The following is a 27,791-nucleotide window of genomic DNA, read 5'->3' as shown; positions in this document are numbered from 1 at the left end:
ACACACAAATAACCCTCCATCAACAAGAAGCGAACCCTCTCAAAGACTGTTAAAGCAATAAAAATGATTATTATTCACAATAATAATAATATGAAAAGGAGGACAATAAATGTAAAGATGGTTGTGATGATGAAGAGAACAGTAGTAATAATAAAGATAAATATGAAAAGCAGGAATAAAAAATATTCTAACACTATAACCTCAATGATATAAATATATGTGCAGCAAAGCAGACTTCTCATTGACCCATTGCCATATTAACCAAATTCCTTTAGGAATTGCATTTGATTGTTGGTAACAAATACCAGAAATAACATGGATTTTTAAAAAACACATAAGGTGTTTTCTCTCATATAGAAGAAATCTGTGGCAACTCTGCAGTCATCAGGGACACAGGCTTCTTTTATCTTTCTATTTCACCTTTCCACATGACAATCTGAGGCTGTTTCACGATCCAAGATAGCTTCTGAAGCTCCAGCCACCTTGTCCACAGCCCAGGCAGGAAGCAAGAGGAGCATGGAAAACCAAAATCAAAGGACTTACACCAGTTAGCTGCCTCTCTTTAAAGAAGCCTCATGCAAAGTCCTCCCAACAATCCTAATGTACATTTCACCGGCCAGAATGTAGTCACATGGCTACACCAAGCTGCAAGGGAAACTGGAATATGTAGTCTTTTCATTGGACCCTTCAAATAAAGACAGGGTCCTCAGCCATAATGATAAGCTCCATTCTTTCTGGGGAAAAATTATGACTGATGCCCATAGCACATAGAATCTTCAAAGCTGGTGAGGTCTTCCCTGGGGCCCTTGAGCTCCCTCCAGCTGAACTGTTCGCTCCATATGAGAAGTTGTCCCTTAACTTGTTTATGAATGGTTGTTATCCCAGGAAACAGTGCAATTTATTTAACTATTACATATAAAGCATCAAATGCCTTTTAAGAGATTGAAAAGACAAGCCACAGAATGGGAGAAAGCCATTGCAAAGTACTTATCTAATAGAGAATCCAGAATATATAAAGAACTCTGAGAGAGAGAGAGAGGTAGAGAGAGACAGAGACAGAGACAGAGACAGAGACAGAGAGAGGAAAACCAAGTAATTCAATAAAAAAAAAAGAGCCAATGAGAAAGAAGAAAATCCTGCCATTTGTGATAAGTTGGATGAACCTTGAAGGCATTATGCTAAATGAATGTCAGGCGAAGAAAGGCAAATATCATATGGTATTACTTATATGTGGAATCTAAAATAGTCAAACTCAGAGAAACAGCGTGGTGGCTACAGGGGTTAAAGGTTGGGGGGAATGGGGCGATACTGGTCAAAGGGTACCAACTCCCAGTTATAAGATTAAAAAGTTTGGGGATCTAATATATAGCATGGTGACTAGTGCATCATATATCTGAACGTTGCTAAAAGAGAAGATCTTCAAAGTTCTCACTACAAAAGAAGAAGTGGTAACTGTGTGACAGGATGGAGATGATAACTAATGATGGTAATAATCATTTTAGAACATATAAACGGATCAAATCAACACATCCTACACGTAAACTCCCACAATGTTGTGTGTCAATTATGTCTCAATAAAGCTGGAAAAAATGGCAAAAATGTTAACAGACATTCCACCAAAGTAGATGCACAGATGGAAAATAAGCACACACAAAAATGCTCAATATCATTAGTCATTAGGGAAACAAGATAAGCACATGAAAACCACAATGAGATCCCACTACACACCTATTAAAAGGGTCAAAATCAAAATGACTGACCATACCAAGTGTTCATGAGAATGTGGAGAAATTAGAACTCTCCTTTTCTGTTGGTGAAAACATAAAATGGTACAACCATTTTAGAAAGGTTTCTTTAAAAATTAAACATGCACCTACCATATGATGCTAAGTGTTTACCCAAGAGAAAAGGAAATCCATGTCCACCCAGAGGCTTGTAGCCAAATCTTCTTAGCAACGTTATTTGTGATAGCACACTACTGAAAACAGCCCAAATGTCCATCAACAAGTGAACAGATAAACTGTAAATCCATATCATGGAATACCACTAAGCAATAAAAAGGAATGAACTATTAACACACACCACAACATGAATGAATCTCAAAATAAGTATACTGAGTGGAAGCCAGAGGAAAAGAGAGAGTACATTCATTTACCAGAGCTTCCAAGCACACCTCCTCTCCCCAACATTATAGTTCAGGCTTTGGCATGCTGCATGGTTTACACAGAACTCTAAAACTGCAAGCTAATCTATAGTGACAAAAAGCAGATCAGTGGTTACTGAGTGTGGGGGGTGGGAGAGGGAGGAGTCAAGACAGAAATTACTAAAGGCAAAAGGAAATTTTTGAGGGTGATGTAGATGTTCACTAACTTGACAGTGCTGATGGTTTCATAGATGTACACATAGGTCAAAACACATCAAATATACATTATGAGTTGTGCCATATACTGTATGTCAATTATACTTTGATAAAGCTGTTTTCAAAAAAACATTATCTACTAGAGACTGTGTTCACCCTGCTGGCCACCACCATCACCTCAAGGGCTTCGGATGCCTTCAGACACTGGGCAACAGCATAACCCTGGGGGCCACGTAAATTCGCCTTTCCCTTGGGGGAGGAGCGAGGCCAGAGGGGGTCCTAGTGCTGCTCCAGGAACTTAGCCAACTCCTTCAGGCCCTTGAGTTAAACCTCAGAAATGGTAATCGTCCCAGATCTCCCTTACTTCATCTTACCTTTATGGACTCCTACCTGCAGAGATTTTTGGTTTAACAAACAACAGCAGCAAAACTTTGGGCTTTTCAAGGTTACTTAAAGGGTATTCAAAAGATCCACCTCACTAATTGAGCAAGGAGAACTGTGTGTTTATTACTTACAGGAATTTAAACTCTATATTTGAAGGACATGTCTGTACAAAGCTACGCATAATGGTCCTTTTACTCAAGTAAAAGGTAAATGAGATCCTGCAAGGACTGAGTTTGGCTATCTCTTCTCAATTCTGTTTCTGATTTAGGCCCAACTCATTTTAAAATATAAATATATTTTTTTTTTATTGATTTTAGAGAAAGAGGAAGGGAGAGGAGAGAGAGATAGAATCATTGATGAGAAAGAAACATCAACATCAATCGGCTGCTTCCTGTTACACCCCCAACAGGGGATTGAGCCCGAAACCCAGGCATGTGCCCTAATTGGGGATCAAATCAGTGACCTCTTGGTGCATGGGTCGATGCTCAACCACTGAGCCACACCAGCCAGGCTCACTTTTATTTTTTAAACAGGTTTTATTAGACGTTGGGGAAAGGGGGTATATTTACACTTTGGGGCAGTCGGGATACTTTACATGGAGACTCTGCTCTTCTCATTGCGGCTGGAATGTGGGTTTTGGTGGGGAGTTCCTAGCAATAGACCACTGTGCAATGGGCCAGTGCCTGGCCCCAAACTCTATCCCTGTTCCATCAACACTGACCTACTTTGATTTTATGAGCTTTTGGCTAGAGAGCTGATTGAGCCAAAGAATTACAAAAACTCCTTATTAACAAAGGCATTTATCCAACAAATATTTCTGGATGATGTCTCAGGGCTCCTCTAACACAACCCAAAGCTCAACCCACCATCTTCCCCTCCAACCACCCCTCCTGTCTGGGGCCCTGATGGAATCGCCATCCTCCCAGCCACCTGAAAATCTGGGCACCATCTTGGATTCATCCCTCTCCCTTACCACCCCTTCATTCATTTACCAGAGCTTCCAAGTGCACCTCCTCTCTTTCCCCAACATTACAGTTCAGGCTCTGGCATCCTTCCCCCAGACAGCCACATCCCCATCATAACTGGCCTCCCTGCTCCCATCTTGTCTCTCTGAAATCCATCCTCCACAGGGCAGCTACACTGATCCGTCCACACAGTAAATCTAAAACCTTCAATGGCTCCCTCTGCCCTGAGACACCCAGGGCCGGTGTGGACGTTGGTCCATTTATCATCTCCTTCCGCTTTTAACGCTGTGTTTAATGTTTCACTAGGTGGTGGTTTTCTCTTGGCAACGAGGCGATCGTTTGTAAACGGATGCCTCCCGAAGGGTGTAGAAGCCGGCGGCTCATGTACCTTTATAAACAGTCTTGGGTACTAGTACTATCATTACTGCTAACAGAGCGGTGAATGGAATATTCATAGTAAACAACCCAAGATCTCCTGCCCTCCCGTCCCCAGCACCAGGGGCCTCCCAGTTAGGATTTCTCAGACTTGCACTTTCTAACATCTCTTTCTTTTTCCAGACTCAGGAATTCCTACACTGTTCAAAAAAAAAAAAGTTAAATGGGAACTTTCTCTAGAGCAGTGGTTCTCAACCTTGCTAATGCCACGACCCTTTAGTACAGTTCCTCATGTTGTGGTGACCCCCAATTTCATTTTTACAAATTGAACATAATTAAAGTATAGTGATTAAACACAAAAACAATATGTAATTATATATGTGTTTTCCAGTGGTCTTAGGCGACCACTGTGAAAGGGTCGTTCGATCCCAAAAGGGGTCGCGACCCACAGGTTGAGAACCACTGTTCTAGAGAGATCATCTAAACACCCAATTGCTGAAATTTTGTTGTTGCTGTTAATTCTTACCTGAGAATATTTTTTCCATTGATTTTTTTTTTTTTTTTTAGAGAAAGTAGAAGGGAGGGGGAGAGAGGCAGAGAGAGAAACATCCATGTAAGAGAGACACATCGATTGGTTGCCTCCCGTACACACCCTGACCAGGGCTGCACCCCCACCAGGGCAAGAATCGAGCCTGCAACCGAGGTACGCAGCCTTGACCAGAATCAAACCCAGGACCCTTCAGTCCGTGGGCTTACGCTCTATCCACTGCCAAACTGACTAGGGTGCCACTTGCTGAAATTTGAGTAGGGACCTGGGATAGAGCTAAGGATAGCGGCCCAGGATACAGCAAAGGAAACGGCCACAGAGAGCCCAAGGGGGGCCTGCGAAGCTGCGCAGCTCTGAGGCCACAGGCCACCATGCCTACTTCCTGACCCCACTCCCCATTCTATTTATTGGGCACTCGAGTACAGACATTTTGGATACATGAGTTGATATCATCCTTGCAAAGACCCTCATTGCTCCCTCAAGAGCTCCAGGTTTTGGCAACCTGGCCAAAACCTTACCTGAGTTGGGTCACACAGCCCGCCCATCACAGATAAGACACGCTCCCTGACACCTTGGTGACCTTTGGAGGGGCCACTCAGGCCACACCCTGGGGAGTGGGGTCCATCGGGGCTTCCCCAAAGCCCCTCTGTTTCTCAGTGAAAAACAATGAATTTCATTCCAAACAAGGAAACTTACAGCGCAGTCCTGCCCCGGCCCAGTTCCGGCTGGTTTATGTTAGCTGGACAAGACTAAACAGACCTTCACATTCTCAGTATTAAGCACTAAACATGAAAAAAACCGACTGTCTCTGAAGCACAGGGTGAGGGAGAGGCCGGTGCTCCCGAGGTCCCCCAAGAGCTCGGCACACCTGGGGCCGGGCCAGACCAGTGGAGATAGGGGTGTCTGAAAAGGACCACTGCGGATGGAGGGAGAGGCTCTCAGCAGGCAGCAATGTGGGGCGGGTATGGGGCGACTGTGCCAAGGGGCCAGGCCTGGGGGAGAGGAGTGAGTGGTCTTTGGTGTTCACTGAGGGGGAACGGAAGGGGTCCAGACAATGAGAACTTGAAAAGCGAAATGCAGGGGAGCAGTGAGGCAGCCAGCGACAGGAAGACCCTAGCAGATTCCTTCTTACCCCCACCCCACCTGCCATGCCAGGAGGCCAGGAGGGAGGGAAAGGGGAGGGAAGAGACTCTACCACTCCCTGGACAATACAGCTCCTTGTTCCCAGCTGCCCCACCTGCCTCCTGCAGTATGGACACCACAAACTTGAGATAAAAATTTAATTATTTACAAAACAGGAAGCAGGCTGCCTTCTTGTTTTCCCATAGAGGCCCCTCCAGACATTCCTGCCTTCTGGCCTAACCCTGCAGGCCCTGCCCCTCCATCCCTCCCTCCATGACCTGGGCCATGTCCTTTTACCCTGTTCTTTGCCCCTGTGGTCTGACAACCCTGAGTGGCAGGCATCACAGTTCCCATCCTAGAGGAGTGCCCTGCCCTGCCCAAGATCACCGGTGTGTGGATGGCAGAGCTAGGATCAGTGGCACCCCAGCTTCAGGATCCATGTTCAGTCACGGCCCTCAGACCTGCACTGTCATTGACCATCGGCAAACACATATATAATTACATATTGTTTTTGTGATTAATCACTAGGCTTTAATTTTGTTCAATTTGTAACAATGGAATTGGGGGTCACCACATGAGGAACTGTATTAAAGGGTCGCGGCATTAGGAAGGTTGAGAACCACTGTTCTAAACCAATCCCTCCTCCGGTGAGCCCCTCCCTGACTCCACCCAGCCAAACGACCACCTCCTCCCCTCTGACCTGGCTCAGCCCCAGCTATAAGCTCTATGAGGGCAGGGACCTGTCTGCCCCCAGAGGCCAGCACAGGCCTGTGCCCTCAGGGAATGAGTGAGTGAACCAAGGGCTCCAGACTGCTCTCCCCCTCTCTGGTCTTGGTTCCAGAGCCTGGTATTCGGGAAATGCCACTTCAACAACGAAAAGAACACAGTTGTACAGCCCTGAGGGCCCGTGGAAGAAAGGTTTGATTTCCCCGGAATCAATCCAATCTTGCATCCATTTCGAAATATTTTTCAAGTGACTACTTTGTGTGCCGAGCACTGATGGTAGTGATACAACGGTGCGCAAGCCAGACAGCAACAGGCTCCGACAACGACTATGATCAGTGGTATGCAGAGAGCCCAGGGCGGTAGCGGGAGAGGACACGGAGGCCATCCACCCCGGCCAGGTGGTCAGAGAAGTGTTCCTGGTGGGAATGATGTCTAAGCCGAGACTTGAAGGTTGAACCTAATGATGACAATAATAACTAGTAGTTATTAGTAGTCAAGCACTATCTCCAATTGGGAATTAGGATATGGAGGAGGTAAGCCTCTGACTCCAGGCGGTACAGGTAGCAAAGGCGAATTCTGACTCTGGAGTTCATGCCTCAACTGCAGTGCCTTCCACCCTGCCTGTCTTTCCTCCTCCCTCCTCACAACTGACTGGCCAGGTCCCCCCAGATGCAACGTGGGGAACTCCAGAGGCCTACTGGGACACACCAGAGTTCAATATCTAGGTTAGGTTTCCATAGCCCAACCGGATCCCCAGGCCTCCCAGTTTCCCACGTACCTTGGCCAGACCCAGAGAGTGGGGCTTGGGTGTCCTTGAAGACCCAGACAAAGTCACCCTATCTCCCTGGGACAGAAAACTCCCCCATATTCTCAGGTGCCAGAGTGTCCTGGGTCACAGGGAAGGGACTCCATCCCAAAGGAGAAGTTCTTCTGGAACATAAGGAAATTGCCCCTGAGCTGGAAACTCCCTGCATGGCCACACCCTAACAGCTCTGCACCATTCACCACTGTCTCCCATTTGGGTAGAAAAGAGGAACATCCACCTGCTATAGGGTAGATGGGGGTTAGGAGGCCAAGAGGCAGGAGCTCCCCACTCAAGGCCCATCAGCTGGTGTGTGACCCTGGGCAAGTGGGTATACGCAACATTGAGGGTGCCCTGGAAATTCCACCCAACTGTACCCCAAGTACTCCCCCAGGAAATAGGACCAACACCACCTGTCTCAGCAACCTCTAAGAGATCTGGAACAAGACCCAGAGGAAGAGACACAAGGACTTCCCAAAGTGGAAAGTTCAGAAAACGTAATGGAATTTTTTCTTCCCAGCAACTCTAGCTCTCTGAGAGGGGGATCCACATTGAGGTAACAGGAGAGAGAAACAGGAGAGGGGCGTAGGGTGGTGGCTCTCTGTAGAGAGCAGTTGTTTCTCAGCTGGGTACCAGAGGAGGTAGCAATCCCTCTGCATCCCAGATGCTCTGAAAGCACCGAGAGGCAGGGCCCCACAGATCCACACCATGTCCACACCCACTGCCTGGGCCATGTGAGAGCTGCCCACTAGGAAAGGAAGCTGTTGGCCCAGCCCAGAGCTGCTGCTGCCCGCCTGAGCCCCAGGGACCCAGATTTAACGTGTGTGCTCTCCCACTCAATGTGTGCTCCCTGCCCCCAGGGGCCCCGCAGCACAAGTTAAGAGCTGATTGGACTAATTAGACTAAGCTGGCCGTGCCCAGGGCGGCTTGAGTACTGTCATCGTGGATTTGACTCACCCAGCAATGGTCATTGGTGCCTATGGAGCCATCATTAATGTCATTTTGGGAAGATCAAGCGAATTGGGATGGTGCTTTACCAGTCAGCACCACTGCCTGGCCAAGCTTTCATCAGAGACCTAGAGCTTATAAGTGATTTATTCTGTCTCACATCCAGGTGAGGCTGAAACCCGGGCCTCCAATCGCCAGTTCATGAGCCTATAGACCCAATCCTCTGCTGCTGGGCCCAGAAAGTCTTCACTGGAAGCAAAAGGGGGTCCAGTTGCATGGACATTTCTAGGGCACCCTCAAGCTCTTCCCTTTCTCGCAAGGTACAAGACCTCCAGTTTGATAATCAAACCCCAAGCCCAAGAAGGAAACCTCAACTCAATCCTAGACTATGGAGCCTCCAAATGGACTCAAGGCCCCAAGACTCAAAGCTCAACGGTAATCATGAATCCTGGACCCTGAAGTGAAAACTCCCCTCCAGGAATGGAACCTTCACCCCAGCTTGGAACACAGACCCCCCAAAACAGGCACTCAATACCAAGCCAGAATCCTGCCTGCAGAAACAGTACCTTCACCCCAAAATAGAATCTTGTGACCTGGGAACTGAACCTTAGCACCAGACAAGAAATCCCCACTTTCAGAACAAGCCCTGAATCTTGGGGAAACTCTTCTCAAAAGCTAATCTAGACTCTTCTTAGATTTTGTTTCTTTAGCATCAACTCAACTTGGAGACCAGACAAGGAAACCCAAATTCCCAAAACATTTTCCTTCACATTTGGTAGTGACTTTGATTAAATTTAGTTTTAAATCCTATCTCTAGAAATCATCTCTCTCTCTCTCTCTCTCTCTCTCTCTCTCTCTCTCTCCCTCCACCCTTTACTCCTCCCTCCCGCTAAAGACCTAGATATTTCCCTGGATAATCAGCAACCCTCAAGGCAGAAGACAGTAACCTGGACCTGACTAATTACCACATGGTCCGGACTTTTGGCAGACTTAAGATAACATCCTGACCTATGTTTCAGCTCATAAGTTCTAGAAAGATCCCCTGGCTACTCTCAAGTATGAGACCAGTTGGAGGAATGCTGGAAAATACCTCAGAACTGTCCTCAGCCAGTGGCTCAATGGTTGAACGCAAAACCTAAGAACCAGGAGGTCACGGTTTGATTCTTGGTCAGGGCACATGCCCAGGTTGTTGGCTCGATCTCCAGTGTGGGGCTCCTCAAGACCTGAAGAACTGTCCTAAATACCTCACCTCCAACCAATCAGCTCCCAGCACAACCTCGAACCCCTAACCCACGGCATCTTGTGATTTTACCCTATATCATCTGTAACCTACACACCACCAAGGAATTTGGGCTGTTGAGCATTAGTTTCCCATTCTCCTGGATGGCACCATTCATCAATAAAATAGCCAATATTTCTCCACTGCAGTTCTAGGTGTTTAGTGTTTAGCTCTGCCAGCACCAGGTGGATGGACTCTTTCTGTACTACAGCAGAACCAGAGGAATGTCATGCAACCAGAGCGCCAGTTTCTAGGAGGGCTCCAGTTTGATGTGGAAACTTCCATGTGAGTAGCAATTTGCGTGGCATCCTGGTCACTCACAGCCTTGTCCCACTATTTCCTTCATCCTCGTGGCTCCACACCAGAGTGCCTGGCTGGTCGGTCTTTTGAGCCCCAGAGGGTCTGTCAGCCCCAGCCCGGGGCCGGGGGGGGTGCCTACTCTTGCCACTTCTACCTAACATAATACTGGAAGTCCTAGCCACTGAGGCAAGAAAAATAAAACAAAGGCATTCAAATCAGAAAGGAAGAAGTAAAATTGCCTCTGTTTACAGATGACATGATCTTTTATGTAGAAAACTCTGAAAACTCCACCCCCAAAAATCGATGGAATTGATAAGCAAATTCTATATAGTTGCAGGATACAAAATCATACAAAAATTACTAACAACAAACTATCCCCCCAAAAAAAGAAATTAAGAAAATAAATCCAGCCTGACCGGTTTGGCTCAGTGGATAGAACGTCGGCCTGCGGACTGAGGGGTCCCGGGTTCGATTCCAGTCAAGGGCATGTACCTTGGTTGCGGGCACATCCCCAGTGGGGGGTGTGCAGGAGGCAGCTGATTGATGTTTCTCTCTCATCGATGTTTCTAACTCTCTATCTCTCTCCCTTCCTCTCTGTAAAAAATCAATAAAATATATTTAAAAAAATAAATAAATCCATTTAAAAAAATACTTAGGGATAAATTTAACCACGGAGGTAAAAGATCTGTATACTGAAAACTATAATGAAAGACATTGAAGAAGACACAAATAAATGAAGAGATATTCTGTGCTCATGGATTAAAAGACTTGATATTGTTAAAATGTCCATACTACCCAAAGTAATCTACAGATTCAATACAACCCCTATCAAAATTCCAATGGCATTTTTCAGAAAAATGGAGGGGGGAGGGGAATCTCAAAATTTGTATGAAACCACAAAAGACCCTGAATAGCTAAAGCAATCTTGAGGAAGAAGAGCAAAGCTGGAGGCATCTCATTTCCTGGTTTCAACTATACTTCAAAGCTATAGTAATAAAAACAGCATGATATTGACATCAAAACAGAAACACAGATCAATGGAATAGAATAGACAGTGCAAAAATAGGCCCACGCATCTATGGTCAACTAATTTTCAACAAAGGTGCCAAGAATATACAATGGGATAAGGACAGTTTCTTAAATAAATGGTGTTGGGAAAACTGTATATCCACATGCAAAGGAATTAAACTGGACCCTTATCTCATACCATATACAAAAATCAACTTAAAATGAGTTAAAGAGCTGAACATAAGACTGGAACCATAAAACTCCTACAAGGACTTAGGGGAAAGCTTCTTGACATTGCCCTTGGCAATGTTTTTTTTTTTGGATTTGACACCCAACGAACAGGCAACAAAAGAAAAAATAAACAAGTGAAACTACATCAAACTAAAAAGTGTCCACACACACACACACACACACACACACACATATGCAAACCATATATCTGAAAAGCAGTTAATATCCAAAATATATAAGGGACTCTTTACAACTCAATAGCAAAAAAAATAACAATTCAATTTAAAAATGGGCAAGGGACCTGAAATAGTCGTTTTTTCAAATGATATGTACAAATGGCCAACAGGTACATGAAAAGATGCTTAAAGCCACTCGTCATCAGGGAAATGCAAATCAAAACCACAATGAGATATCATCTCACACCTGTTAGGTATCTACTAGCAAAAAGAGAAGAGATAAATATTGATGAGGATGTGGAGAAAGGGAACCATTATACACTGTTGGTGGGAATATAAATTGGTACAACCATTGTGGAAAACAGTATGGAGGTTCCTTAAAAACTAAAACTAGCACATAGAACTAGCACATTATCCAGAAATCCCACTTCCGGGTATATGGCTTAAAGAAACGAAGTCACTATCTTGAAGAGATAGCTGCACATCTATGTTATTTGGCAGCATTAGTCACAAAAGCCAAGATAGGAAAACAACCTAACTGACGACAGATGAATTTTTAAAAGGTGATACATATACAATAGAATATTACTCAGCCATAAAAAAGAAGGAAACCTTGCCATTTGCAACAATATAGATAAACCCGAAGGGTATTCTGCTAAGTGAATTAAGACAGAAAAAGATAAACACCGCATAGCATCACTTATATGTGAAATCTAAAATAAAAAGAAGGTTGAACTCACAGAAACAGAGTAGAATCATGGTGCCAAGGGCTGGGGGGAGGGAGGGTAGGGAAATAGGCAGAGGTTGATCAAAGTGTATAAACTTTCAGTTATCAGCTGAATAAGTTCTGAGGATCTAATATAGAGCATGGTGATTATAGTTAATAATGCTGTATTGTTTACCTGAAATCTGCTAAGAGAGTAGATGTTAAGCATTTTCATCAAAAAAAAATAAAAAGTAACTATGTGAGGTGATGAATGTGTTGATGGATTGTGGGAATCATTTCACAATATATAAATATATCAAAACATCACGTTGTACACATTAAATATGTTACAATTTTGTCAAAGGCCAGGGGACAAACAGCTTTCTCTCCTCTCTTCCTCTTTCCCACCTGCTGCCTCATTTCTCAACCCATTTTTCCACACTCTGTTTTGCTAGATGGCCATCCATCCAGTCCCTCCTGCTTTCGTCTCCCTTGACAGATTAATAATTTAACCAGTACTGAGCCCCAGGGTGAGGATCTGGGGCTTTGATCTCAACTCTGGGAAAACCAGAGCAGCCTTGGCCGGTTCCAGTTCTGGCTGATTTATGGCCACCTTTTATGGTTTGTGTGTGTGTGCAGGGGAACCTGGCCCCCACAGGGGTGAGGAGCCACCTGAGACAGCCTGGCTAGAGTGGGACTGAAGGTCCCTGGCTCGGGGACCAGCAGATGTCAGATGCACATCACACCACAGGTGCCAGGGCCCTGCCTCTACCCACCCAGGAGCCACCTGTGAAAAGTAGAGGGGACATTAATTATTGATGGTGTCCCAGGGGGTAGGGTTGGAGCCAAGAGCTCTGGGCCAGCCCTGAACTGCTCACCTGTCGATCCTCCAGCCTCGAAGACCTCAGGCCTTGTGGGACACAGCTCTCCAGGGAACACACAGAGCCCTGACATCCCAAGAGGCTCACCCTCCCAGTGTATCCAAGCTCTTCCATACTAAGCCACCTGGCGCCTCACTGACCACTGCCCTGGAGTCAGGATCTTCTAAAGCAGCGGTTCTCAACCTGTGGGTCGCGACCCCTTTGGCAGTCGAACGACCCTTTCACAGGGGTCGCCTAAGACCATCCTGCATATCAGATATTTACATTATGATTCATCACAGTAGCAACATTACAGTTATGAAGTAGCAATGAAAATAATTTTATGGTTGGGTCACAACATGAGGAACTGTATTTAAAGGGCCAGAAAGTTGAGAACCACTGTTCTAAAGGCTCTCCCAAATCAATCTACATGCCTCTCTGCTCACTGTCCCGCACTGGTAGGAGTCACACACCTCGCCTTGCCTGGAGGACTGCAGCAGCCTCCTGCCTGGTCCCTCCCTGCCTCTCTCTTGCCCCAGCGCATTCCTCCCCGTGAATGCCCCAGAGTTCACTTCTGCCAGCTCCTGAGAACAACATCCCACAGGTCAGAGCCTCGAGACCTTATTACCACCTGGTCCAACCCAGCTGTATGGCCTTGGGCAAGTCACTTCCCCTCTTTGGGGCTGAGAACCCCAGACCTGGGCTGAGAAAGGAGGGAGGGCAAAGCAATCTCTAGGATATAGAGCCCCACCTGCCAGTCCTCTCCCCTCAGGAAGAATGTGTTTAAAGGAGCATTTGCTGGCAAGATCAGGGAAAGGAAAGGCAAAGAAAGCAGACTCAGAGGAGGGGAAGGGCTCCAGGACACGCTGCCCATGCGGACAGATGTCTGAACTGGATGAGGCTGGGCTATGAGCACTTCAAGGGCAGAGATGGTGCCCAATAGTCACCTCTCAGTTCTCCACACCCAGCACAGAGGAGGCACCGATGCCTGAAATGAATTGGCTGGGACATCCTAGCCATTTCACTCTAACAGGGCCAAGTGGCTCCTCGCCTCGCTCTCAGGGCACCTGGGCACCCCCACTTAGACACACACACTCTAGACTGGCCCGTGCCCTGGAGAAACCAGCCTTTCGGAGGACACACCAGAGGCCGGGCAGCCAAGGGGAAAATAGGAAGGTAACAGCCAGCAGTGTGTGGAGCTGCCACCGCCCTCCTCATATGCTAGCACCTTCCCCTGGCAATGCTCCCCCTTTTCTGTCCCCACCCCAACCTCTGCGGCAGCCAGGGTGGCATTCTGGGGGCAACAGAAGCAAAGAAGGTCGCCCAGGTGAGCCAGCAGACATATTTCCCTCCCCCTGTCCCTTCGTCCCAAGGAGGCTCCTCTCTCTTCCTCCTGCCGCAGCCCCACACAGACAGCCTTTGTGATCAGCAACTTCTTCCAGGGACAGAGGGGCAAGGGAGCAGACGCTTAATGATTTTCTGCTGAAAGTTCCTTGGCCTGAAGGGCTGGGATGACACAGCCCTGGACTCAGCCCCTCCAAGGGCTGGGGTGGTGGGCCAGCCCCAAGCTCTGTCCCCAGGCACAGAGGCCTGTGCTGAGCCTCCTCCCAGGAACACCCTTCGCCAATGCCCTCCAAGCCCAGCTCCAGGCTCTCAATTGGGGGCTGTTTTAAAGATTAAATGAGATAATAGGTGAAAAAGGCTCTGGAACACAGCACATTGGTAATTATGATCATCTTCTGATTCGTGCTTGTTTAATGTCATTGTTCCCATCTGCTCCATGGCCATGGACCCTCGCCTGCTCTGTGCACCACGGCATCCTCACGCCTCGGAGAGCATCTGACCCATCACTGATACTTAGTATGCGTTTGTTAAACAACAGAACGAGCATCACAGCATCCCCGGAACCCCAACCTCACTCTGGGAGAACCTCAATCCGGGAGCCCAGCACAGAGCCCCGCCTACCCCCAGAACTGCAGCTGGAGCAGAAAGCCAAGGCTGCCACCTGCCTCCCAGAGATGCCATCTATTATCTCCTCCACCCCCTCCTCCCCCTCCCCCTCCCCCTCCTCCTTCCCCTCCCCCCCCTCCTCCTCCTCCTCCTCTCCTAGCCTTCTTCTCTCTCAGCCCACCCCCTCAGGCCTGAGCACCTGCTCATTTCCCGGAGCAGCAGGATCCCGGTAATGACCTCTGATAAGCATCTTTTAATAAACCCTGTAGCTGGATCTGTCATCCAGGGCCTCTAGTCTCCCGCTCACATCCTGTTCCCACCCCTACCCCATCTCAGCCCACTACTTGGGCTGGCCCATTAGTGCTCTGGTCTCACCAGGCAGGCCCCCAGGGCCTCTGGGCTCTGGCTTGCTGGAAAATGGCCAACAGGCAGCCCAGGCTATTCCACAAGCCAGACCCTCCTCATAAGCCTGGGTTCTCAGTGGCCTGGCCGGGCTCTTCCTGCGCCACCCAGCCTGACCACTGGCCAGCCCCCTTCTCTCCATCCCTGCAGGCAGGTTTCCCGGGTGTTACCAAGGAGACCACTTGCACCCTGCCCAGGGTTGCCAAAGCAACCTGTTTCAGTGAGAAGTGGCCCCACATCCTCTAGCTCCTGGGTGTGCAGGATCAGGGATGAGAGAGTCACCAACCAACAGGAAGTAGGTCCAGGCAACTGGTACACCAGATGGAGGTATGCCCTGGGCAGGGACCAGCTCCTGCCTGCCTTCCTCCCCAGTCTTCCTCCTCTGTTACCACTCTTGTTCATCCTGCCTCCATCTTGAGTTCTGTGATTTGGAGCCAATGCCTGGGCCTCAATGTGCACATCTTGGAAGTGGGCACATACTCTCTCAGACGGTCAGGGCAAAGAGAGCCCTCATATGCAGAAATTCCCCCCAAGACCAATTTTCTCCTTTTTGGGCTTTGGTGTCCTGGGTAGAAATCTCAGCTCTGCCCTTTCCTAGTTCAGTGTTTCTGGATAAATTTTTAAAACCGATTAGTCTCAATTTTCTCACCTATAAAATGGGAATAATAATAATACAGTGGGGCCTTGACTTACAAGTTTAATTCGTTCCATGACGGAGCTCGTAACTCAAATTACTCGTATGTCAAATCAAAAGTGAACGAGTGAGACACGTGACGCTGGGCTGATGTTGTGGCGTTCACTGTGGCGTTCGCTGCGCCAACTAGCGGTGGGGTATCTGAAGCTGGCTCGTAACCCGAATTTTAGCTCGCTACTCAAAGCCAAAAATCGGCCGAGAGACAGCTCGTATCTCAAAAAACTCGTTAGTCGGGACACTTGTAAGTCAAGGCCCCACTGTACCTACCTCAAATTAATTAGGAGATTAAATGAATTAACCTAGATGAATGTACTTAGCATAGTTACTAGGATCAGGATTTGGACTCCTTAAAGATGCTTTTTCTTTCTGATGAGCAATGGCCCTGCTGACCATGGCCATAAGTCAGAATGTTTCAGATTTACCCATGGGATCCCTAGATGAGGCTGTCGGTTTGGCTGCCCTACCCAGCCCTTTTCGCTAGGCCTACAACAGAAGGCCTGCAGCCTCCATTAACTTTCTAGCAGCCCAAGGTGCTGCATTCCCTCCATCCCTCAGCCTGTATTTTGCTGCTATTGCTGCTATTTAAATGAAATCACTATACCCCTCTGCTCAAAAGCCATCCGTGGCTCCCACTCCTACATGACAAAGTCTAATCTATTCATCCCCATATCCAAGATCTGGTCCCTGCTACCTTCAGAGACTGACCTGTTCATCTCCCCACGGGGGACCCACACCCCAGGCAAGAGGAGTTGCTCATTGTCCCTGCACGCACCTTGCATTGTCCTGCCTCTCTGCCCTTGCAGCTCCATTCCAAACCTTCCCTACTGAACTCCAGGCTCCCCTCCTCTGAGATGCCTGATCTCATCCACTCCAGGAGTGACAGAGTATGTCTGTTCTGAGGCCCCACAGCCTTGATAGTTCTCAGACCTTGGGGTATATCAGAGGGGGCCCCATCCACAAAATATTCTGAGACAGTGGGCCTGGCCTGGGGTCTGGGGCCCTGCATTTTAGACGTGCTTCCAGCTGATGCTGAAGTTGATACAGGCAGTAGAAACACCTCACTTTGAGAAACACTGGCCCAAAGAAACAGAAAGTCCCCTTGAAAGTGTCTGATAACTGGTTGACAGGTGTACATGGCTAGAAACCCTGCAGGGAGGTGTAAGGGGCAGGGGCCGGGAAGGAGCAGCATAAACTCCACGGTACTCCCTGTTCCTCCTCTGGGGCTCTGTCCAGAGACCTGGAGATTGTACCCCAGTTTCTTTCTCACAATGAAAGACAGAACTCACTAAGAATGAATACTATGGGGGCAGGATAGGGTATAGGGTGGAGCAAAAGGGCGCTTACAGTTGTAAGTAGGCGAAACACAGAGTTTATTCTTGTATTATTATGTATTAAATCCCAGCTCCATCAGTTACTGTGTAGTCTAGGACAAGTTACTTAACCTCTCTGAGCCTCTCTCTCCCCATCTATAAAATGCTGACAATGATACCTCCCCCAGCAGGTTGTCAGAAGGATATTAATGCAAATAATCTACATTTAGTACATGGCACACAGTAGCTGCCCAAGACACAGTAGCTATAAACTATTATTGTTATGATTAACAATACAGGGCTCAAAGGTCAGACTGAACTAAAAACCAAGGCTTTCAAAATAGATGCTAAGGGTTCAACTTGGGGGCTGTCTCAGCCCAGACTCTCTGAAGTCTGGGGCAGCAGAAGGGGCCCCCAGCCCCCTCTGGCAGGTCTGTCTGCTGCATTGCTGGGGGTGGAGAGCTGGATGAGCTCGCCTAACCGGTAAGCGTCATGACAACCAAGAAAGGAGCCCAGACAAGGGCTGTGAAAATATCTATGGGTTGTCCAAAGAAAGGAGGCCTTGATTACCTGGTTATAACAATCTTGGTCGTAACCTTGAAGGCTGTGGACAGGAGAGGGGCATGATAAAAGGAGTACCTTAGGCAGATCACTCCGGCAGCATCAAAGGAGGAGCTGAAGGCAGAAAGGCCAGCTATTGAAACATCTAGGATGAGGACACAGACCAGGGAAGTGGCAGTGAGAATGTGAAGGCTGGCAAATGGCTAGGACCTTGTCCTAAGAGGATGCACCTGACCCCACCCTCGGAGAGCAGTGAGGAAGTTCAGGGACTGCAGACAAGTTCATGTGGCTCACTCTGGCCCACCTGGAAGAACCCAGGCTCCTCAGCTAGCTGACCTGAGAGGCCCCTCTGCTGGCCAGGAGCTTCCGCCCGCATGGAAAAGAGACTCTGGAAACAACAGGTGTCTTGCTGGTGTCACACCCAGCCAAAGCTGGAGAGGGACAATCTCCCTGTGGCTGTTACAACCAGTAGCTTTGTGAAATGTCCAATTCAAAAAACATCAGCTTTGAAGAGATGGAAGGTATATACCCTAAAGAATTGAAAACAGGTGTTCAAACAAAGACTGGTACACACATCTCCATAGCAGCAAAATTTACAATAACCGAAAGGTAGAAACAACTCCAATGTCTGTCAACGGACAAGTGGACAAACAAAAGGTGGCATAGCTACACAATGGAACGCTATTCAGCAACAAAAAGGAAAGAGACATGTTACAACATAGATAAACCTTGAAAACATTATGCTCAGTGAAAGAAGCCAGACACAAAAGGACAAATACAGTATGATTCCTTTATTTGAAATGTCCAGAATTGGCAAATCCACAGAGACAGAAAGTGGTTGCCAAGGATACAGGGGAGGGGATAAGGAAGAGTGACTGCTTATTGGGTACATGGTTTCCTTTTGGGGTGATAACAATGTTCTGGAACTGGATAGAGGTAGTGGTTGCTCAACAATGTAAATGTCCTAAATGCCATGGAATTTTACACTTTAAAATGTTCAAATGGTGAATTTTCTGTTACATGAATTTTACCATAATAAAAGAAAAAGATGGGAGGTGGCCCATCCAGTCCCCAGTTATGGGTGACCCCTGGGACTGAGGAGCCCTTCTAGTTACCATTCCCCCAACACTTAGCACCAAGCAGGCAGGCACTCGGAAAGTGCTGGGGAAGGAGAAAGACCTTTATTCTCTGTATTTATCTCCATGAAGCCTGAACCCCCTACCTCGTCACCCTATTCCCATCACTGAGAATATATACAAACAAGTACTCATTTCCACCTCCAAGTCTTTGCTGTATCTCCCTTCCCCTACTCCTTCCCACACCTAGGATACCCACTGCACTCCTTGCCATCTACCCAACTTCTGCAAGTTCCCTCCATGTCCAGCTCAAACCCTTCCTGATCTCCCATTTCTGACCTCTGCCCACACGCATCTAGCATTTCAACAGTCCATCCAGCACTTGATGGCATTCTCTCCTCAGCCTTGCCTTTTCCAGTAGATCTCCGGCCTGTGAATACACAGGCATCTCAGGAGCACTCAGCTCCTCGTAACTGTTGGTCCTAAGCCCAGAGCTATACCTTGGACCTCTCTCCTGGACACTCCTACGCCAACACTGTTCAGTTCCCAGTGGGAATAGCCAGAAGTAGAATGAGGTCAGTGTGCCTCCAGGAAGAGGACCAAAGTCTACCACCCAACAGGTCATGACCAACGAGCCTTGTTTCATGTCAGCCAGACCAATGAGTCCCAGGGTCCCTATCACACCAGGCTTCTTGCAGCCGTTTTCATTAAAATGTTGAGAAATCAATAGAGATTGAAATTATAGGAGAGAGAGAAATCAAGAGTTCCCTGCCCCCAGCAAATTTCTGGATGGACACGGCTAAGAAGTAGAGCTGAGGTCTGGGTGAATACAAAAAGAATTCCAGCAGAATTCTGGGTGGACTATCTTAGCATCGAAACCAGTGTCAAAGTCAACAACAATAAAAGTGGAATGGAATTCTAGATGACCACTGAGATAACCCAGAAGACACCCAGGTCAGCGCTGATACAGTTACCAGTAGAAGGGGATTGGAGTGAACACTAAAACAACCACAGAATGGCGCTGATGGCTCTATTGGGGTGGAGAGAAGGCAGGCTGGGAAGGAGGGTCAGTAAACCCCGGATGAAGGATGGAGGGCATGCTCTAATCCTTTACCTCAGGCTTAGAGGAAGCAGAATAAAAATCTCATGACCACCTCCAGCAGGTGTGTGGGAGGGGCACGGGAGAGTGGATTCCAGTAGATCAACCTGATGGGAGATGGGCAAGGAGAGGGAGACGGCTGGGAAAGCATTTCTCCACCATTTACTCTCATGGAAGAACTGATCCCTGCAAACCAAGGAGGCAGCAGGAGGAGGTTTTTCCAAGTCAGATAAGTGGGAAGTCAGGCAGAGGAGTAAGTTAGGTTGGGATCCAGGAGGTGAGAGGGCCTCAGACCCTCCCCCAGCCACTCCCTCCCTTGCCAAGACCCCGGCCACAAAGACCTCACATCCCCACAATCCCAAACTTTAGGTAAAAGAGGTGCAAATATCAAGGCCTCCTCTGGGCTTCCCTAAGGTCAAGGATGGAGCAGGGCCTTTTGGGGGACATGTTGTGAGCATTAAAGCGCTGAGTCAGGTCACTGGCCCCCAGCTAACTCCTGCCCTTGAAGATCTTAGCCTGGCTTTGCCACCTTCTCTTGACTGACCCACTGAGTAACTGGGCAAATCACTATCGTTCTCCTTCATTCTTCTCACTTGTCACTGAACTGGATGATGTCCACAGTTTCCTCCATCATTAGGAATCTGTTTCCCATGCTCAGAAACAATTTTTATACATGTTAATACTTACAGCTTATTTCTGATTATTTAAAAATAATGCTTGCTTATGTCAGGAATGAGCAAAATATTAAAAATGAAAGAAAATACATGATCCCATTACCTAAGGGAAACCACTGCTAACCCTTGGAGACGTTCTTTCTCTGGCTGGTATTTTGGCATTCGTATCTTTTTCTGTAACAAAACTGGGATCTTACAGTCTATACAGCTTTGTATCCTGCCTTTTCAACTGTCATGCCGCTGTGAGCATTTTCCCAAGTTATGAAATATTCTTCAAAAAAACAATTTTAAAGACTGCATAATACTGGGCCAAGAGGATATACCCTGACCACAGGACTGTTAGATTGTTTTCCTAATATAAATAACACTGCCGTGAACATCCTAGCCTGGTGCATGAACACCTGCCAGCATCTCCATTTCCTTAGGATCAGTTCCTCTAGGTGGAATCACAAGGCCAACGAATGTGATATTTTAAAAGGTGTTGACATGTACCACCATAGGAATTTCTGGAAAGACACAGCAAGCCCATTGATTTTCCCAAGCCGAGTGAGAGCTGAAGTTCTCAAAGGGTTGGAATTAGAATGCAGGACAGTGGTCCCGTCTCTCCTCCTCTCCCCTAGTCTTGAAGGTTAACTGTTCAGCAAAAAAGAGGACAGAATTCCAAGTCAGAGACAGAGGTCTGCAGCCTAACTCTGCCTCTCCCTGGTCTGGGGAACCTGAAATAAGCATCAGTTTGCCTAAAATGGGTCTGATTGATGCTGTTCACGCCCCAGAGCAGTTTCCTTGCTCCCATGAAAGTTCTTTGCAAACAACAATGCTTCTTGTCAAAGGGCATTATTATTATCCTTCTCATAACCGGGGGGCTGAAGAAGTGGGTTGTTCTCTGTGAAAGCCCAAGGGCGTCCCTTCCTGGTTCTTAGTCACCGGACTGCCCAGAACAAGAGATGGCCAGTTCTGAGAGTAAGAAAGCTTCCTGAAGGGAATCCATGGGGTCTGAGGACCCAGAGGTCAGAGACAGCACTGGACGCTGCAGGGCCGTGAACTGGGCCTAGGGTCTCCCTGAGAGTGCCGGGTGGGTCCAGGACTCAGAGGGCAAAGACTTTCCTGGTAAACGTTCCTCTGCTTCAAGGTCCCCAGCCCCTCCTTTCTATGGTTCCAACTGAACCTCTGGCCTTTGGGGGAACCAGAAACCAAGCTGATTCCGTGGATGCAAAAAGTCAACAACTGCAGAGGACCCCGGAGGCCAGCTCTGGCTTTTTCTTCCGGGCCGCTATAAATCAGTCCTGGGTCTTTGAGACCCTCCCATTGGAAGTGCAGCTAGTGCTTCCAGCGTGGCCTCTCCAGCTCAGGGCAGATGAAAACGGAGACTCTGATGCCTCCCTTGAGAAGCACAGCTGACCCGCCTGAGCATCCTGCCACACTGACCTACCCACCCGGCAAATGCCCTTCCTCAGCCCGTATGCCTCGGCCGGTACGCTCACCAAGCATCACGGCCTGAGGGGACTCCAGTGGCGTTCCCGGTACTGGCATGGAGAACTGCGCAGACCCCGCCGAACGCCATCCTCCGGGGTTTCCACCATCACCACAGGCCGCCCCCGCCCCCAGCCCACCTCCTCGGCCTAAGAGATGAGCAGGTCCTGTCTCCAAATACGCACAACAGGTGGCACCTGCCCGCCCTCCCTAACTACACATCATCTCTCCCTGCCCCTCCACCTGCGCCCTAGTCCTCCAGCTGCGCCCGGCCCGGCGGAGCCTTACCTTTGAGGTTTTGGGGGTGGCCCCGCGGCGGCCGGCTCGGGTTTCCTCGGGGCAGAGAGGGGATACTGGAGAAGTTGTTACCCATGGCATCCGGCCCCAGGGGGTTCGGCGCTCCTGGGGGCCAGACGAGGCTGGGCAGGAGCGGAGGCACAGTGCAAGTGTGTGTGCGCGCGCGGGCGCGCGCCGCCGGGGGAGGGCCCTGGTGAGGCTGCGGCCCGGGGCAGGCGGGCTGCTCTTCTTCTTGGCTCTGGGTTCCGCGGTCCTCCTCGGGTCCAGCCCGCCTCGGGGGTCCTCGCGCGAGCCGTCTACCTGCCTGCCATCGCCTGCGGCGGGGGCCGGGGCCGCGGGCAGGCCCCTGGGTCGGGGCCCACGGCGCCCGGGGCTCCCCACTTCCTCTGGCTCGCGTTCGGGTTCGGGCTGGCGGGGGGCGGCGCGACGGCTCCCGCGCGCTCCCCCGGGGCCATAGAGTCAGGGCTCCTGGCGCGGAAGCTCAGAGGCTCGGCCTGCCCGGCGGCTCGCGGCTTGGAGGCTCGGCGGCTGGGCGGCAGGCTTGGTCCCCGCCCGCGGGGACGGCCGCTGCGGTGTTGTGCGTGGCGTCCTACCGCCGGGCGGTCTGCATGGAGCGGGGCTCCCGGGAGCGCGGAGAGGACTGGGCGCTCCCTTGGTGGTGGGTCTCCTCCGGCCGCCGCTCCAGCCGCCGCCGCCCCCGCCCCTCGCCCCCAGCCGTCGCCAGGATTCCCTCGCTCCGGTTGTTATGGTGACAGCTGCGCTGGTGAATGAGCGTCTTAGTGACACGCGCGCGCCCGCTCAGCCAGTTGTGGCTCCCGGGCGCGCCGCTTCCCGGCTGCCCCGAGCTCTTCCTCAGGGCGCTGGGGGGTGAGGGGGGTGCCGGGCCCAGGCTGGGGTAACATATGGGGCAGAGGTGGGGCTCCAGGGCTGGGCTTATCCCTCTCACAGACAGTGGAACGCGGTCTTGAAAAGGAGAACCGGTACAGCAAGAACATTGAGCTCCCCGGTGCCAGGCGCAGTGAGAAAGCTCTAATTTACCGTACCATTTCCCCACACCAGGTACAGGGCCCAGCACATAGTGAAAGCTCAAGAAAAATAATTTTTTTTAAATGATTGAATGGATGATTGAATAAATGAAGTGAGATTAGGAACCCTGGCATTTGACCCTCCACTCTCAGTCACATCTGAGGGGGCAAGGGCTCAGAACAAGAACCCCAGGCTGTCCAGCTACTGGACACAGTGTTGGGGGCCTTTGGGTGAATACAGATCGGACCAAAGAGACTAGGTTGCAGGCCAAGCTGGGGAAACAGACATCAGGGACAAATCATCAGAGAACCAACTCTGAACTGAGTGGTTCTGTCAGCCATAAGAGCTTGGGAGAGAGGGACCTCTGTGGCCTGGAGCAGTCAGGGGAGGCTTTCTGGAGGAGGGGGCTTCAGCAAGTCTCCTGTTCACTGTGACTCTTCCATCCTGTGACTCAACACTGCTCCCAGGAGGCCTGCAGGAAGGGAAGAGGGAGTCATTCTCCTCCTACCTGTATACATCTCCCTCTCCCAGTCCATCAGGGGTAGATGAGCCTAGCTCTCCCCCCTTGCTCCCACACCACTCCACCCAGAGAGACGCTGCTTTCCCGCTCCTCTAGGTCACCTCTAGCCCTGAATCAGTGAGGACATGGGCTAGCAACAGGCATCTCATCCATCCCGTTTTGGAAGGTTCTTCCCTCAAGTCTCCATGTGATGGCTCCTCGTTATTCAGCCACACCCCCTGACCTTCCCCAGCTAAAGAACCCCGCCACTCTCCGTCACTTCCCATACCATTCTTCAGCTTCATTTTCTAGAATTAGTTTGAAAGCAGCCCTTCCCCCTTGTTTGTGTTCTGCCTCCCGCACTAGAACATAAGCTCTGTGAGGGGAGGGAGACAGCCGGTCAACTCCATTCCCCATACCCTCCCCAGTCCCGAGGAGAGTGCCTGGCACGGGACAGACTATCAAAAAGTATTTGTGGAATGGATGAATCCCCCTGCTTGCCAGCAGAACTCCACTAAGATCCCTGGGAGGAAAGCCTCTGAACCAAACGGCCCTTTATCTCCCTCCCCTGCCCTCCACCCCACCCTGTGGCAGGCATCTCATCCTTAAATGTCTGGGACTCCAGGGGAGCTAGAAATACCCGTGACAGCTGCTCTCTGGGGTCTGGAGGAGAAGACAGCCCCCTCCCCCACCTCCAGCCTCTCAGATGCCCAGGATCATGTGCCCAGCCAGCTGCAGAATGGACATGGCAGGTCAGGGGTGCTGTCTTATTTATGGGCGTATCTTCCCGAGGCTCACTCCTAACCGATGACTCATGCGTCAGAAATCCTTGGGCTCTGAATAGCAGCACACTCACACATTTGCACACACACCTCTACACTCTCTTGCACACTCACTTCTACACAAGCCGGTACACACTCTCACGCGCACTCCTGTGCCCCAGGAAGTCTGCTGGAATGAGGTCACTGGGAGTTGCTGCTGGCATCACAATAAATCTGAAGGCTCTGTACAGACGAGACTAATTCCCTTGGAGTGTGTGTGTGTGAAGTGTGAGGCCCCTGGTAGGATTTGCAGGCAGTGGCTGAGGGGAGGCTCAGGCCCTCCCTGGAGTCCCACCCTCCCTTCAGGGAGGAGGAGCTAGAACCTGGGTCAGGGGATGGTGGGGAGTGAGGCCCCCAAGGTAGAGGACAGCAGAAATGTGACAGACCCACGTGGTCTAAACCTGGAGCTATGGGCAAAGCAAGGGAGAGATGGAGATGGTCACAGAGAAGTGAGAGCCTGAGGAGTCCAGAGGCAGCAACAGGCCCTACAGCTCAGGGCAGCCTGAAACCAGGGGCCCCGAAGGAAGGTGAGAGGCATTAGGGTCCGAGGCAGAGAGCTTAGGACAGGATAGACACTTCCCCTATCCCAAGAGGGTTCAGGAGACACTGGGAGTATCAACAGGGCTGGGATTTTTTTTTAATGATTTTAATGATTTTTAGAGAGAGGAAGGGAGAGGGATAGAGAGATAGAAACATCAATGAGAGAGAGGAACATCATCAATTGGCTGCCTCCTACATGCACCCCACTGGGGATTGAGCCCACAACCTGGGCATGATCTCTGACCGGGAATCGAACCCGTGACCTCTTTGTTCCTGGGTCGACACTCAACTGCTGCGCCACACCAGCTGGGCCAGCGCAGGAATTAGGATGAGGCAAGGGAGGCACCTCTGGTGTAAGATGTGAGGAGCCCAGGCCCTCAGGGTCATGCAGGGCCAACCCTGCCCTTGCTCCAGCCTGAGGAGGAGTGCCTCTGCCATGCTGCACAGGGGGAACCTCCCTAGCCTGGCCCTAGCCCTTCCAGGGAGCTATGTACTATGGGAGGGGACACCACTGTCAAGTGTCAACTGGGTGAAAGTCTCTGTCCAGGCCAGGCCACGTCCTAGAAAAGGTGATGTGACTGCCTGGGGCCCAGAGAACCCAAGAGTGGCCCCTCTGAGGGGTCCTGTGCCTCAGAAACCCTTTCCTGGCAGGGGCTGTGGTTAGACCCAGCTTAGAGAAGCAAATAACCCAGCACTCTTCTCCCCCCTCATCTTCTACCCCAAACACACATACACACACACACACACACACACACACACACACACACACACACTGAGCAGAATCCCAGAGGCCTTCAAGCCATCCCACCAGGGGGCTGCCAGCAGGCAGGGAAGTGGCCTTTGTGCCCTGAGAGCCCTTCCCAGCCTCATCCTGGAAGGGAGGAGGGAAAAAGGACCTGCCAGGGAGACAGGGGCTGGATGAAGTCACCCTTTTGCTGGCTTCAATGGAAACTATTAATACCCATAAGGTGGTACTCCAGTACCTGTCACCATGGCAACCCCACCTCCCTAGTAGTGTGGATTCTGAAGGCGGTGCCTATGGAAGCAGATGAGTGTGAGTGCAACAATGTGTTTGAGTGTGTATACACGTGTGTCCTGGTGTGTACATGTGTGAGTGCTCTGAGCACTCACACCAGCGTGCAGGGAGAGAGGACCCAGAGAGAACCCACAGGGGCTCCTTCAGCAGCAGCTCCGGCCTCCATTTTTTCTTCTCTCTCCCTCGCTTCTCTCCCTTCTGGCTAACTCCACTCATTTTCTCTCTCTCTCTCTCCCTCTCTCTCTCTCTCTCTCTCTCTCTCTCTCTCCCCCCCCCCCCCCCTTTCCTTTTGTCTTCCTGCCCTTCTCCCTGCCCTTCTCTGCTTCTCTCCACCCTTGTTTGTTTCTGTGTTTCCTGGCTGTCTCTCTTCTCCTTGTTCCTTGCCCTGTATCTTCCGGCTGGTTCACCTCTCTCTTCCTTTTCTTTCTCACTCCCCACAGCACCCAGATCCATTCAAGTCTTGAAGAGTCTCCATATTGATATGAAATATTTGACTGACAGTCTCCTTTCTTCCTTCCCGAGCTCCAAGATGCTAAGCCCAGAACCAGCCACAGGGATGATCCCCCACCAGGCAGGCAAGAGTGGGGTTCATCTGGGCCAAGCTGGACCTCCCCTAAACTTGAGTTCACCCTAGACAATAGTATGACACTTCCCTCCATGTTGAGAAACTAACATTAAAATAGCAAACAGCTATGACCATCTCTAGCCATAATACAGGGGTCCCCCGACATCCCCAAAGCCCACCCATAGCTATCATGGCATGAGAAAACTTATACAGGGTTTTCCTGTCTGAACTGCAGGGGGTCTCTGGACACATTAAGGGGGAGAGTGCCTGATACTCAATAAATATTTATTCAATGAATCAAAGAATAAATCAGTACATAAACCTATCAATACAGCCATCCAGTCAGCCAGAGAGCCTTGCTCAAGCCAGCCCACCTGGCTAGTTCCTTTCTCAATAGTACCTTTCCCACAAAGTATCCCTGAGGCCAGGCCTGCCCTCTGAGGGATGAGAGCCTGTGTACCCATCTTAGCATGAAATGGGAACAATACCACCTTGTTCCCAGGTGCTTTGGAATCTGGCATTGCTCGTTGCCCCTCATAACCATTTATTGAACACTACCTGCATGCCTGGCACTGTGTGAGACCAAGTCTCCTTGCCAGCAGCATAGGGGAGCCCACCCTGTGCTTTTGTGTACCCCAATCCAGTCTCCCACCTCCCATAGCTAAGTTTAGGGCCGAACACACAGTAGATCTCAATATTGTCAAGATGTCAGTTCTCCCTACCTTGATCTAGAGATTCAGTGCATCCCAACCAAACTCCCAGCAAGCCATTTTGTGGACATCAGCAAACTGATTCTAAGGTGTGTCTGGAGAGACAAAAGACACAGGATAAGCAACACAGTATTGGAGGAGAACAAAACTGGAGGGCTGACACTACCCAACTTCAAAAAGTATTATAAAGCTACAATAATCAAGACCATGTGGGATTGGTGGAAGAATAGACAAATATAGATCAATGGAACAGACTGGAGAACCTAGAAATAA

At 49.6% G+C, this 27,791-nt stretch overlaps 1 protein-coding gene across 1 annotated transcript in view; it reads right to left on the bottom strand.

Annotated features, from left to right (window-relative positions):
* The window catches only part of NEURL1 (neuralized E3 ubiquitin protein ligase 1), a gene marked incomplete at its 5' end in the record, with an annotated part of 70,720 nt that extends 48,323 nt beyond the window's left edge, over nucleotides 1-22,397 (bottom strand). The window contains one exon of the mRNA XM_081104510.1: nucleotides 22,313-22,397. Coding sequence (XP_080960636.1) covers nucleotides 22,313-22,397 — 85 coding nt within the window. The remainder of the gene's footprint in view (nucleotides 1-22,312) is intronic.
* Between the last annotated feature and the right edge of the window lie 5,394 nt (nucleotides 22,398-27,791).

The sequence above is a fragment of the Myotis nattereri genome (genome assembly GCF_964212035.1).
Source record: "Myotis nattereri genome assembly, chromosome: 13".
In the NCBI taxonomy this organism is placed as follows: Eukaryota; Metazoa; Chordata; class Mammalia; order Chiroptera; family Vespertilionidae; genus Myotis; species Myotis nattereri.
Note: the sequence above shows the minus strand (reverse complement) of the source record. Positions and strands in the feature narration are given on the sequence as shown.